Source organism: Squalius cephalus (genome assembly GCF_949319135.1).
Source record: "Squalius cephalus genome assembly, chromosome: 6".
NCBI lineage: Eukaryota > Metazoa > Chordata > Actinopteri > Cypriniformes > Leuciscidae > Squalius > Squalius cephalus.
The window spans coordinates 11,746,711-11,759,895 of NC_137127.1; the positions used below are offsets into that span (position 1 = coordinate 11,746,711).

Sequence of the window (13,185 nt, forward strand, 5' to 3'; positions counted from 1 at the left end):
TGATTTATGACTGACACTTTCTTTTTATGATTGCGTCTATATGTTCCCCCACAGCCCATTTTCTGTAGAACCATCTGTAGGTACTCTTGATGTTGGTCAAAGCATGCAAGTTACCGTTGAGTTCTTGCCAAAAACCACTGGGGATCACAGCCAGGTTTTGCTGCTGCATTACCATTCAGGTACTTACTGCTAATTACATCACCACAATCTGCTCTTCCTACAAACTCCTCTGCAACACACTGCTATATGTCACTGTGACACAGGCACCGATTTCCACATGCACCCACTTGCGTCCTACTCAAGAGGTGTAAATGATCTTAACATTAGCCTTCATCGTTAATGTCTGTTCATCTTTATATTTTCGAATTATTTTCTACTGAGAATAGCTTTAATATACTGTGCTCTTTTTACTACTCACAGAGCACCATAATGCACAGAAAATAATGTAGATGGCATTTTAAAGTAAATTTAGGCTGAAAAACATCACATTGACTCATTGACTCGCCAAATTGCATTGTTCTTTTTGAGGCAGAATATATTTACATGACTTTCCTCAATATTTTGTGAAATTGAATATATTATTATTTAGGTGTTGATTACCCTGAGGTTATTATGATTAAAAAGCATCAGTTATTTTTGTTCTATTTGAGCTTGAATATTTAATTTGTGTTCTTTCAAAGGGCCCTTTAGGCAAATAGCTATATTAATAAATCCTATTAACAGATTTAATTTAGCCTGAAATGGTGTGGGTGCCTGGTTAATCTTATAATATATCGTAAATAAGGATGGACTGGTCACACCTCTAAAAATTGTCATTTTGGAATCTAATTCAAAATCCAATAGTTGATTTTGTAAGAACTGATTTTCCTGCTAAAACAAAAACTGAGATAAAACTTACCCTACAATAAAGCAATAAAACGCACCCTGGACAGAAGATTGCAAAGAAAGAGCACAGGACATTGTCTTGTCCAAACTTTTCTCCTTCTCTGCATCCCCCTCTCTCTCCTCCCTTCCTTTTCCCCTGAGTCAAGTCACCAAAAGTTCACTAAGAATGTCTATATATCACATATGATGTATCTTGTGAATCTATTGTTTTTCCTTTTCATGTTTGGTATCATTTTAAATGTCTCAGTGTGCGATTGGTAAAATGGTCTTAATTTCATTGCAGTTATTGGTATGAGAAAGATTGGAAACTTAGGAGAATTCTGTTCTTCTCTTTGGGTGATGTCTCTTCAAGATATCTTCCCTCTCCCCCAAAACCAGGTGTTACCCCCTGGGGTACATGAATTGACCCAAAACAACTCTAAAAAATATTGGTATTACAACCCTTTTGTTCTGGTCTGGGTATTTAAGGGGAAGTGGCAAAGCAGACTTGGGGAATCTGTAACCAGGAAAAACCCCACACAGTGCTGTGTCAGTGTTTTCCCAAGTCTTACACTTGGAACACACTCACACAACACTGCGTGTCTCTGTCAGGAATGCATTGCTTACTCTTAGAGTCATCTTTGTGTAATTGATGTCATGTATTTATTATTTCTGAATTGGCCTTTAATCATTTACTTGTGTAATTGGCATGCTACATTTTTACCTGACAAATAAAATATTATATTTGAATTATTCTGCATTATTCTGAAATCATTATTCATAGTAGATTAATGTGTAGTCTGGTGTTTGCGCAAAGCTACTCCAGGATAGATCAAACCGAAGGCACTAATGAATGGAGCATGGGGCACATCATTAAGTAGACCTTCCGATTTCCGACTATCACTGACTTAGCACGTTGCATCTTGCGACTGTTACAAAAAAATTACACCTTTTGGGAAGCATAGTGCGACCGCTTAAGGGTAAAATAGTTTGCACTGCATCCTCTGACTATTTCACAACTGGCTATGTTTGTGATCGTGAGCGCACATTCGCGACATGACGTTTCAAAGCGATACCGGGTCCTTAATGAATGAAAAATTTAAAATATGGGATACCCAGAATAATCAAAGATCTAAATTAATTCATAATCAATATTTATGATTATTTTCTAATAAGAAACACAATCTAAATTTGATTATCATTTGAAATTGGAGTCAGATTAAGCGTAGGGCTAAAGTAATATTGAAACTAAATTCTAATAAATTGAGTGAACTTCACTGGAGCGCTGAAAAGACATACACACACATTATTCCTTCACCCAGACCGTTGGACTCCGTCTTTGGGCCAATAGGTGGTCTTTACAATTTGTTGTTAGGATTCATTTGAATACATATAAATGCTGAATCACTGTTTTAGCTGAATCAGCTGTAGGTGGATAGGCAGTATTTATAGGCAAGATGGTGCTAAGAAATTTTTAATTAAAGATCATGTGTGTAATAATAACTGGTTATAATTGATTATGATTATTGATTATTATTTGGATCAGTTAATATAATTAACTTAATGTTGTAAATTAATATTACAATCAATTAACCTGTTTGTCCCGTGAACACTCAGTGTTAATTGTTTATTAATTCTAAGAAATGTACATTTCCGGGGCATGGGAAATTACTTTCTTACTTTACAGTACTACTAAGAGCAAGTAATCAAAATCAATATGATTAGAGACTCCAGATATGAGCTTGAGACACAGACAACTTTACGTGTGACATGAAGAAGACTTTATTAACTAGACTAAACACTTAAACTACTCTAACATACACATACATACATGCATACAGTTTACCAAGGGAAAGAGAGCTGAAGCAGAATACAGGAAAGCAAGAAGTTATAGCATTGTTTGGAATTCAGCAGATCAACAGCCTTGAGCAAACCATCAGTTTAGTTCTAACACGCCCTTCTTTAAAAGGGGCAAGTATACTTAATGTATCAAATAATGAGACTAAGTCCAATACTTGCATGTCTCGCCCATTTGAATTAAACTGTCCTGATGCAATTTGTTGAGGCTCCAGTTGGTCTTTGCTGATGTGGTCTTGATGAGAGAGAACCAGTGGGAGTCAGAGGATCTTTGGTGAATGGAGAGACAAGGCCGCTGCCTGGCACAAGCTTGGGGGTCCTTAGAAACTTCTAGTTCAGCATCATCTTCACGTCAGCATTTCAGAAAGGGACTAAGAGAGTAAGAGGGGCATCAGTGATTTTTAAAGCGTGAAGATGTCACACCCTCTGGAGGTGTGTGAGCCAATGATAAGTTGTTCCTTTTGGGAAAGTTTTTATGACCCATTATACTCTAGCAGGGCATTTGAAAATGTAATTTCATTGGGTGTTTAAGAAAAGAATCTTCAAGATTCTTATAATACTAATGCATCACAAAGTTAGCAAAATGTAAATTAACAAATGGGGGACGAAGATTGGAGTTTATAGAGACCAAACATGCCACACATATGATTGTGGTAAACCATAGTATGCAAAGTCTGAAACATTAACCCAATAGAGTTTACAAGAATACATAGGCCAAACCACATAAAAGCAAAATCATGAGATGAAAATTAGATGTATACATGTTTATACATTTCTCAAGTGGTTATATATAGGATTAAAAGGGTTTATTTTACCTTCTCAGCAAGAATTAAGTGAGAGTCACAGCCCTCTGCAACATTCCTTTGGGGTCGTAAAATTCTTATCAGTCTCAATGTGTCCTGTAACAGGACAGCGGGTTCTGCCAGTGTGTTAGCTTCTTTTTTTATGTTAGTTTTGGGGGAAGTTTCATAAACCTTTGTTGGGAGAGTGAGTTTGCTGGATTATTCATTAAATATAATGAATCATTTGTGTGTGTCTGATTGGGTCCAGATGCTACATGTGCATGGGTAAGAGGGTGTGTTTAAACTGACATAGTGTGTGCATGAATTATTGTCTGTGTGAATGTGCTTGTATATTTCAACATATATAAACACACAGGTCTGCTGAAGGCCATCGGCATTAACTTTTTAATATGCATTCTGTTCTAAAAATACCACTTTGTGCCCATCAGGGGAGTATCATTTTTAATTTAGCGCCTTTTCCTGTCTCCTCCTCATTTATGTTTAACGCAAAGCTGCTTTGGAGCATGTCTTCATTGGTTTGGTTCTGGGATTGGCAGAAACATCTCCCTGGAGTCCCAGTTTCATCTCAGATAAGCACAGAGACCTCTCTCAAGTCTCTAAAGGTGCTCTCTCTGTGCGGCGTATTTCACAGGACTGAAGTAATTTTTCTTTTCAGTAAAAGCCAAACCTGATAGTGTGTATTGTTCAGATATGATGGGCATTTAAAAAGAGTTTTTGTTGTTGATGTTTTTGTGGTTGCTAATGTGCTATAGAGTATCTTGTTGTTAGGTTGTAGGATTTGTTCATTGCATCGTTCAATGAACATTCTGTAGCTGTGCAAATGTCAGTGCAGTGAAAAAAAGAAAGAAATGTCTATAATTAAGAAATATGTATTTTGTGTAAACACTTAAAAAAAGTTAAGTAAAAACAAAAAGTATGTTCCTATTTATTTTGTTAATTTTACCTATAGGTACACTATGTAACTTTTGGCCTTTTAGGCAAAAAAAACATGTGCATGTGTTTTGTGGAAGAACATTGTTTTGGTTGTGCTTAGGCTCTGCGTGACTGCAGATGAATTTGTTTATCATACTGCTCATAAAACATTCACTAGCCTACTAGGCTTAAGAGATATAAGCAGTTTAGATGGAAAGGATCTGAAGCTGAGTAGCTGAAGACGTTACTGTAGCTCTACCCATTAATTGACACGGTACTACCTTGAAAATAAATTCCAGCACAGCGCTACAACAACCATGATGAGATGACACTTAATGATAATGATAATGATAATAAAGATGATAATGCTTTACAATAAACTCTGTTTGAGGCAATTTATCTGTTACCTTACTCATAAGGTATTAACCCACTGTAAATACCTTACTCACCTGATGAGAAAAAAAGCCATCTCCGCATCACTTTTTCACATCTTTTAAAAGCAAAGCCCATGTTGATTCTCGTTTTATTACGAGCTCTGTGGTGTTCTCTTTTTTTCCAGTAGACTCTCCTCTTTTCAGCTTCCCCAGAGGTTTGAGATTAAGCATGCTCCATGTCAACCTTTCTCACTCGTTGTGACAACTAACCTAGGCCACTCCCACAACATACATGTGCCAAAGTAGACGGAGCACCTTTTCTTTATTTACAGATATGACAAGACTCTCACGGGCGAGTGACGCATGTACGCAATTTCCCATGAAAACCATCCCGTCAGTTTTAAAATATAAACACTTATAATAGCCTTACCATGGGATTGATGATATATTCTTCTTCCTCTAGCGTGTTTTCCACAAGTGTGGAGTCCGCTCTCGGATCTTGGTATACTATTTTGCACGGTCAAGTGCCCCGTTTGTGTATAATTTGGTGATCCTTAACTGCTTCGATTGTATCCTGCCATCTTTGCTTTGTCCATCAACGTGGCCGTTTCCCATCCACCAAGAAGTGGCTATTGTTAAGATAATGTTTTACTTTATTTATGAGTATTTTGTTCAGTGTATAGTCTAATTAAGGTTTGACATAGGTTAATCTCAGTAGGAATGGATGATATTTTTTGTACAAGACTTCCAAATAGAACTCTGTGTTTCATAGGGTGTTTTCAGACCTGTAGATATTTGCTTTGTTTCAAAACAGGGATTAAAATTGTCACAATATTGCAATTTCATCTGGGTTCGGTTTGCTTTCACAAGTCACTTGCGAGTAAACTGTGCACTTAGAGTGCACCCTGTTTATGTTCCTGGAAAATATGTTTGCTCGACCAAATTTCAATTAGGCATTTCACTTCGTCTTTGCAGGTTAACACAATTCATATTGAGAGAACAAACACACAACGATTTATTCCTTTATTATTTCCTTTGGTTAGGAGGAATGTGTATCTATATCATACTCTCTGATATAAGCAGACCACTTTCCTCGTCAAGAAGGAGAACAACACCCCCTTTCTTGGCAGGCTTTTTAGGGTGCACTTAAGAGTGAGCTGATGAAGACATCTCACACACACACAATCTGCAGCTCTATGAAAGCTTTCCTCATTTCCCATTCTTCTCCCCTCCCCTCTCTTCTGAACAGCTCCCACAATCCTTCAGCCTGCTGGCAGATGCAGTGTCCCATCAAAGACACAATTTCCTTTGCTCTTTTTCTCTCTCTTAAAGCTTCATGCATAGAGATAGAGGTTAAATGTCTCTGGCTCATTTGTGAAAAGTGATATATCTACAGCAAATTAATCAGTGGAGAGAGTAAAAAAAGATGAAAGGGTAAGACTGGGAGCGAAGAAAAGCAAGAAGCCACAGGACCTGCCTTCTGCCATATCATTTTCAGGATGTCATTATGGCAGTTTCATTTCTTTTAACAATATTGGTATTCTCTCTGTCTGTCTGTCTGTCAGTTTGTTATCTTTCTCCTTCTCTCTTATACTGTCTCTGTCTGTCTTTTCCTTTCATAAAGCCTAGTTTTCCCCCCACACAGCTTCTTTGCTCTCCTTCCAAGGCTGTTGTAGCTTAAACATAAATGCAAGTTCTTCTGCTCCAAGTATGTCAGATGTGCGGCAATTACATTTGCTTGTTTAAAATGTGCACTGAATAACAGCAGTCCTTCTGCTAGGAGACATGCTTGCATAACTGGATCAGCCCCTACAGAGAAAATGCTTCAAGCTCCCGTCTCCTCTTTCTCACACTCTTTAGTCTCTACTGTACAGCACAGAAAAACGTTTGGTGAAAGCATAGTATTATGTATTGTTTTTTTCATTGATCTAGTTCATTTTGCTTGACACTGTTTTTTTTTTTTTCGGTTTAACCTCAAGAACTTAACTATTTGCAGTTTGTATTTGGGAAATTGTATTTGGGATTGCATTGTGAAAACTTTGTGTGTGTGTGTGTTCTGTGTGTGTGTGTGTGTGTGTGTGTGTGTGTGTGTGTGTGTGTGTGTGTGTGTGTGTGTGTGTGTGTGTGTGTGTGTGTGTGTGTGTGTGTGTGTGTGTGTGTGTGTGTGTGTGTGTGTCAACTAAAATTACCTGTCATCCTCTGTTTGGAAAACAACAATGATCTCATTTATCAATGAACATGCACTGCTTAAAGGGATAGTTCACCCAAAAATTTTGTCATCACTTTATTCACCCTCAAGTTGTTCCAAACCTGTATGAGTTTTTTTCTTCTGTTGAACTCAAAAGAAGATAATAATAATAAATGTTGGTAATCGAACAGTTGACGGTAGCCATTGACTTCCATTGTAAGAAAAATATACTATGGAAGTCAATGGCTTCTGTCAACTGTCTTGTATCCAAAATTCTTAAAATATCTTATTTTGTGTTCAACGGAAGAAAGAAACTCATACAGGTTTGGAACAACTTGAGGGTGAGTAAGTGATGACAACATTTTCAGTTTTGGGTGAACTATCCCTTTAAAATTTGTCTATAATGCTAAATGGCCATATATAAGAATTATGTAGACCTAATATTTATTTAAACTTTGTCTTTTTTTTGTCATTAAATGACCATCATTGTTTAAATCATGTTTTTATATTTTGAATTTTAAATAATGTTGTGTGCCACAATGATATGTGCTAGTTACGCTTGTTATTAGCCCTTTTTGCTCTCAACTTCATAACATTCAACCCTACAACATTTTAAATGTAACAGGGTTGGGACAAATGAATGGATGGTTTCATGAGAATGACCCATCAATACTCTTGTAGAAATAATCACATTCTTTGGTTGATATTGTAAGTCTTGTGTTAACAGTAGACTTTCTTCATACAAACCTTTTACTTTGATATGTCTGTCAACCTTGTGACTCCTTTTTTTTAGGAGAAGACATCCAAATCACCCTCTATGGAGATTCCACAGATATAAATGTCGGATTGGACAAGAACTGTGTGATGCTGGAGAAAACCTACATCTCTTTAGCTACCTACCAGAAAGTGGCAATAATGAACAGGAGTGATTCCATTGTGCATTACCAGTGGAAGAACTTTGGCACTGAGGAGGAAGAGGAACGGGACAAATTAAGGTTTGACTTGTTAACCTCTATTAGCTTTAAGTGTTTTTATTGTAGCTATAATTTAAGTTTTTCTAACTATACTTTTGGAAAGATAAAATCTTTACAGTTTATCCTAAATTCAAGCGAGGTGTCTTGCTCACGTCTTAATAAAAAATTCTGTTGACAGCATCTGAGGTGCATTTTGTTTGTTTTTCAAACCGAGAGACAAGTGAAACTCATTTTCAGTGGTAATGAATAATGACGGAAGTTTCTTTTTTTTTTAAATGAGCTATTCTTTTAACATTATGAATGTGTCAACCTGTGTTTGTCCATTTTTCTCTTATTCTCTGTTGTTTTCTTTTGTAGGCTATCTTCAGAGCTGCATCAAGAAGTGGATGATGAGATGGAGCAGTTTCTGACAGAAAACACTGATCCTTCTTTGCGAGCTTGTCTTTCGCAGTTTTCCCATACCCTCCAGGAGGGGCTTGTGCAAACCCAGCAGCAGCTTTTGTCTCTGGATGACCAGGACATCATCATGAGACCCCTGGTGTGTTACTTACAACTAGACACATGACAAGCAATTAAATCTGAAACCTAGAATGTCCTTGTACCGTATAACCATATGCCTAAACATATGGTGGAAACCAAACTTAGACATCACTTCACTCAGCCAAGCAATTTAAAAAATACTGAGCTTGTTTCTAATTAGACACAAGGATTTGTTATGTGGGTGAGAGTTAAATGTGATTTACTTAACTAAATGGTAATTCTAATTGTGAATGGGCAGTTTTTAATTTTTTACTTGTAACACTTTGTGCATGCAATCCCTAAATTCTATTAATCCTAAATTCTGCATTTGTTATGCACCTAGTGATTGGTCTTCTGCTACAGTTGAGTCTTTGTACGTTTTTGCATGTCTGCAGTTGAGGCAGAATGTATGCAACAGTGCCAGTCGATTATAACACGATCTATAGGAAGTCCAGCTCAGCACTTTGTTTTTCCAAATGACTAATCACATACTCTTCAAAAGACATCCAACAGTGTTTTGTGTTAATTCTGTCACCTTGCTGTGACTTTCAGCCTCTTAAAGGCACATACAGACACTGCAGTGATTCCGTTTCTCTCTGCACCTCACATTTTCCTTCATCTAATGTGCATTTTATGTTTAAGACAGAAGAAGATGCAGCTATAAGGATGGCTATAAATGAAAATGATTCCCATTCATTTCTGCTCTGATTTGACTCTCTCCTTAAGATTTTTCAAACCAGGTTTATGCAGGCTTAGACAAGAAAACAAAGCTAAACAAAACAGATCAGTATCCCCTCTGCTTGGATGTGAGCATCTGTTTACATGCAGTAGAGCTTGATCGCACCTGCTCCGTCAACTCTCTGTCAACCACTGCCTGGTGACACAACATGCTGTTTGTTCACTAGTGATTTAGCAAACATTTTTATCCAATGCAGTTGTGGCCAACCCCCCTAGAGCACCCTAATTGTAAGTGACTTGCTGAAGAGCGCAGTGGTGATAAGAGACCTTGGTATCTCCCAAGTATTGATGCATCACCTGCTGGGATCATACCTGTGAAGTTTGTGTTACCAACTCTGATTGTTAGGCTTTCACTACTTTCTATGTGTCACTGCTTCAGGGAATAGTGTAGCATGCAAACACATTTTGGTCTTTTTTTCAGATCACTCCTGTCATAATAAGAATAGTAATAATAATGACTTTACCATGAATTACTGGTAAATAATATGACATTGATGTCATTTATTATCTAGTTTCATATACACTATCATTCAAAAGTTGGGCCAGTAAGATTGTTTCTTAAAGTAATGAATTCTTTTATATTGCAATGATGCATTCAGTTGTTCAAAAGTGACAGCAAAGGCTTTAAAAAAATTCTAATTCAAATAAATGCTTTTTTTTTGCTTGTGTCATGGTTTACACAAAAATATTAGGCAGTACAACCATTTTTGACATTGATAATAAAAAGCATATTAGAATGATTTCCGAAGGATAGTGTGACACTGAAGACTGAAGACATTACTTAGAAAAAGAGTCATTTTAAATTATAATAATATTTAAAAACTTCTCTTTCACACTTATGACTTTGCATTACGCTTATATAGCTAATAGCATATGTGGAAATGAATCAAAATTGATTTTTTTGTGTGTTCTCTCTGTTGACTTTCTGTTGTTTTACAGAAGGGAGAAATCTGGCCCAACAGCACTGCAGAGGTGAACATCATCTTTAAACCTCAGGAAGCCAGGATCTACCAGCAGACTGTTTACTGTGAAATCACTGGTACTTACACCATGATAACAGATGTTGTGTTAAAAACAATCACTTTCTACTGTCCCAGCTTTGCTGCTCATGCACACTTGCATTGTTTTCTACCAATGCATTAGTACATTTGCATGTTGCGCTTAGGCCCATCTGCAGGCCTGGAGATCAGGTTTGCATTTATTTGCATGTTTGAGTAAGGTCTGAAAATATTCCTGTTGCTTGGATTAGTAGTGACCTAGAAAGACAGACTGTTGATATTGTAGCCAGTGAAATTTAACAGCCTGTTTCATTATGCTAACCTTTGCTTTTTTTTTGTTTTCTTATTTGAATGCTCTGTACTTACACAGGTCGTGAATCTCGGTTGCCACTCTGCATTCAAGGAGAGGCTGTAGGCCCAAAACTGCAGTTCAGGTTTGACTTTCTAGACATGGGAAACATTGTCATTGGCTCCAAACAAAGCTATAAGGTACAATTGTAGAAACCTCATGTAGTATCTTTGTTTTAATCTCAATGGTAAAAGCAATTTGAGCTTAAGTTACATTGTATCCCATTAAATCCTGTAATAATTATTATTCAGTTGTTCACATTGAAGCAGCTGCATAACACACTAAAGGTGCAAAATGCGTCCAGATTGACATAACATTTTACTAATTAAACATTTTATATTGGAGTGCTGCAATGATTGCAGTTTGTAAGTGTTATTGTCCCCTTCTTAACCCTCAGCGCTGTCTAAAACATTGGTTCCCAACCTGGGGTCCGCGCCCCCCTCGGGGGGGCGCCAGAGTTCACAGGGGGGGCGCGGGTGCGGATATGTTTTGAGGTGAATTTCAAATACAATTTCGTTATTTCAAATGTATACGGGCGTTGCGCGTGGCAAGCGCGCTCATAATGTAAGAGACGCCGGCGAGACCACAACATTGCCCAACATCAAATGGCAAACGTAATGCAAGCGGATCGAAACTGCTCGTTATTGTGTGGTTGAAGGACCGTTTATCAGTTTGGACCAAAGCAGCGCGAGCCGATCGTGATCATGCGACACTGTTACTGCACAGCGCTAAGAGATCCAGTAAATAAACCATTTCAATTCGCCACTGAAGTAATAACATTGCTGCGAGATCTAGTGACAAACATTCACATTTCTCCGTTATTAACGGATCAAACAGCGCTGACGTGGAAACCTGGAAGAAACAGTGTCCACAGATCTGCAACATTCACCATGGATTTACTGTAGTAACACTAACTGCACCCATGGAAGTCTGACAGGAATAGGCTATAATGCCTTCAAGTAACATTACGTCGGTTTTATTTTTACATTATGAATACAATTGCTGCCCTCAAATGTTAATCTGAAATAAAATAAACCTTTGTTTATAACTACTACAATATTACATTAATTTTTTTCCAAGGAGCTGTTTTGTTTTATATGCTCATAAGAAGAGTGAATTATAGCTCTAGAATTGCTCAAAGTAAAAAAAAAAATCATACTTTATGATGTTAGTTTGAATAAAAAAAATGAAATCAAGGAAATTTCTCTGGCATTTCTTTCTTTTTGCTGTATCAAAAACGTACCGAAACGTACTGTGACACAAGTGTATCATATCGAACCGAACCGTGAATTTTGTATATATATATATGGGGGGGGGGGGGGGGGGTCACGGATTGTTAAATATGTACATAGGGGGGGCCCCGAGGAAAAAGGTTGGGAACCACTGGTCTAAAAGACAAAACCACTTAGTGTTACCTCCTCCAAATCATTACACATACTAAAGCATGTACTGTAGTAGTGGTGGGAAGAAACTATTGATGTAACAGAAGAACCCTTCACAGAATTGATTACTGTGAAGCCATAACAAGCAGGATCTCACATCAAATTTAATCAGGATGTTGCTCACAGTCTGCCAAATGTAGCATGGACTCGACAGCAGTTTTAATTGAATAATAAAAGCCCCTTATTATTACTGAGTCTTGAAATAGACTAATGTTTGGCTCAGTTTGAATACACTCCATGCTAAATTATGCAAACATTGTGGCTTTCCCAATTCCTTTTGTTATTTGAGCTTTTGCATAATCCCAATAATATAATTGTCCTGAAAGTTTTGGATTGTTTGTTTGAGTCTGATTTGTCCCTATGGGCCTCTTTTTGAGGTAGTATCCAAGTGTATGATTAAAGAACGTAAACTGATCCCACCGGTGAAAGAATGAAACAATTGACGTTCAGTCTGTGCAGGCATAAACCTGGAGATATCTACAGACCCTCTTTCTTTTGTGTTCCTTCTCTCTGTCTGTTTTGTCTTATTCTTAGCTGCGTCTAAGCAACAAGGGACTGATAAATGGTGCATATAAACTAGTGCAACCCAGTACAGTGCTGGGGCTTTGCTTTTCCTTCAACCCCTCTGAAGGCATGATCCCACCCGGAGTCTCCAAAACACTGGAGGTCCACTTCTCTTCTGACAAACTGGGTGTTATCTCTGAAGAGTTACAATTCAGTGTGGTGGGAAACCCTGAGCCCGTCATTGTCACATTCAGGTAAACCTCACAGATGAAGCCTTTATTATATAATAACCTTTTATTTATTTATTTTCAATTTTCAATTATGTCATTTCTGTATGCGTTGCCTTTTGTGTCCATGAGGAAAATCATTTCACATTGCATTTAAAAACTAGATGAAATCACTCCCAAAAGGATTACATTTTAGGTTTAGCTGTACATAGTATGATGGAAATGTTTGAATGTATGTTGTTTAAGGCATTTAATCACGTTCTTATCTGAAGAGACTCTTGTTTTCTCTCATGCTAGACACAATTTATCACCTTATCAAATTCTGTCATAAGTGAAATATCATCTAAACTTCAAATAGTCAAATGTCTTGCTTGGTATCTGTTACAGAAAATGAACCTCTTTTGTCTTGAACTGCTAATTTTCCACAACACTAATA

The 13,185-nt window shown here is 37.3% G+C and overlaps 1 protein-coding gene across 1 annotated transcript in view; it reads left to right on the forward strand.

Moving 5' to 3' along the window:
• The window catches only part of LOC307160256 (hydrocephalus-inducing protein-like), a 57,363-nt gene that overhangs the window by 19,271 nt on the left and 24,907 nt on the right, over positions 1–13,185 (forward strand). Inside the window, exons 7-12 of the mRNA XM_079874202.1 lie at positions 55–179; positions 7,792–7,993; positions 8,330–8,510; positions 10,169–10,268; positions 10,598–10,716; positions 12,553–12,776. Of these exons, the coding sequence (XP_079730328.1) occupies positions 55–179; positions 7,792–7,993; positions 8,330–8,510; positions 10,169–10,268; positions 10,598–10,716; positions 12,553–12,776 (951 nt within the window). The remainder of the gene's footprint in view (positions 1–54; positions 180–7,791; positions 7,994–8,329; positions 8,511–10,168; positions 10,269–10,597; positions 10,717–12,552; positions 12,777–13,185) is intronic.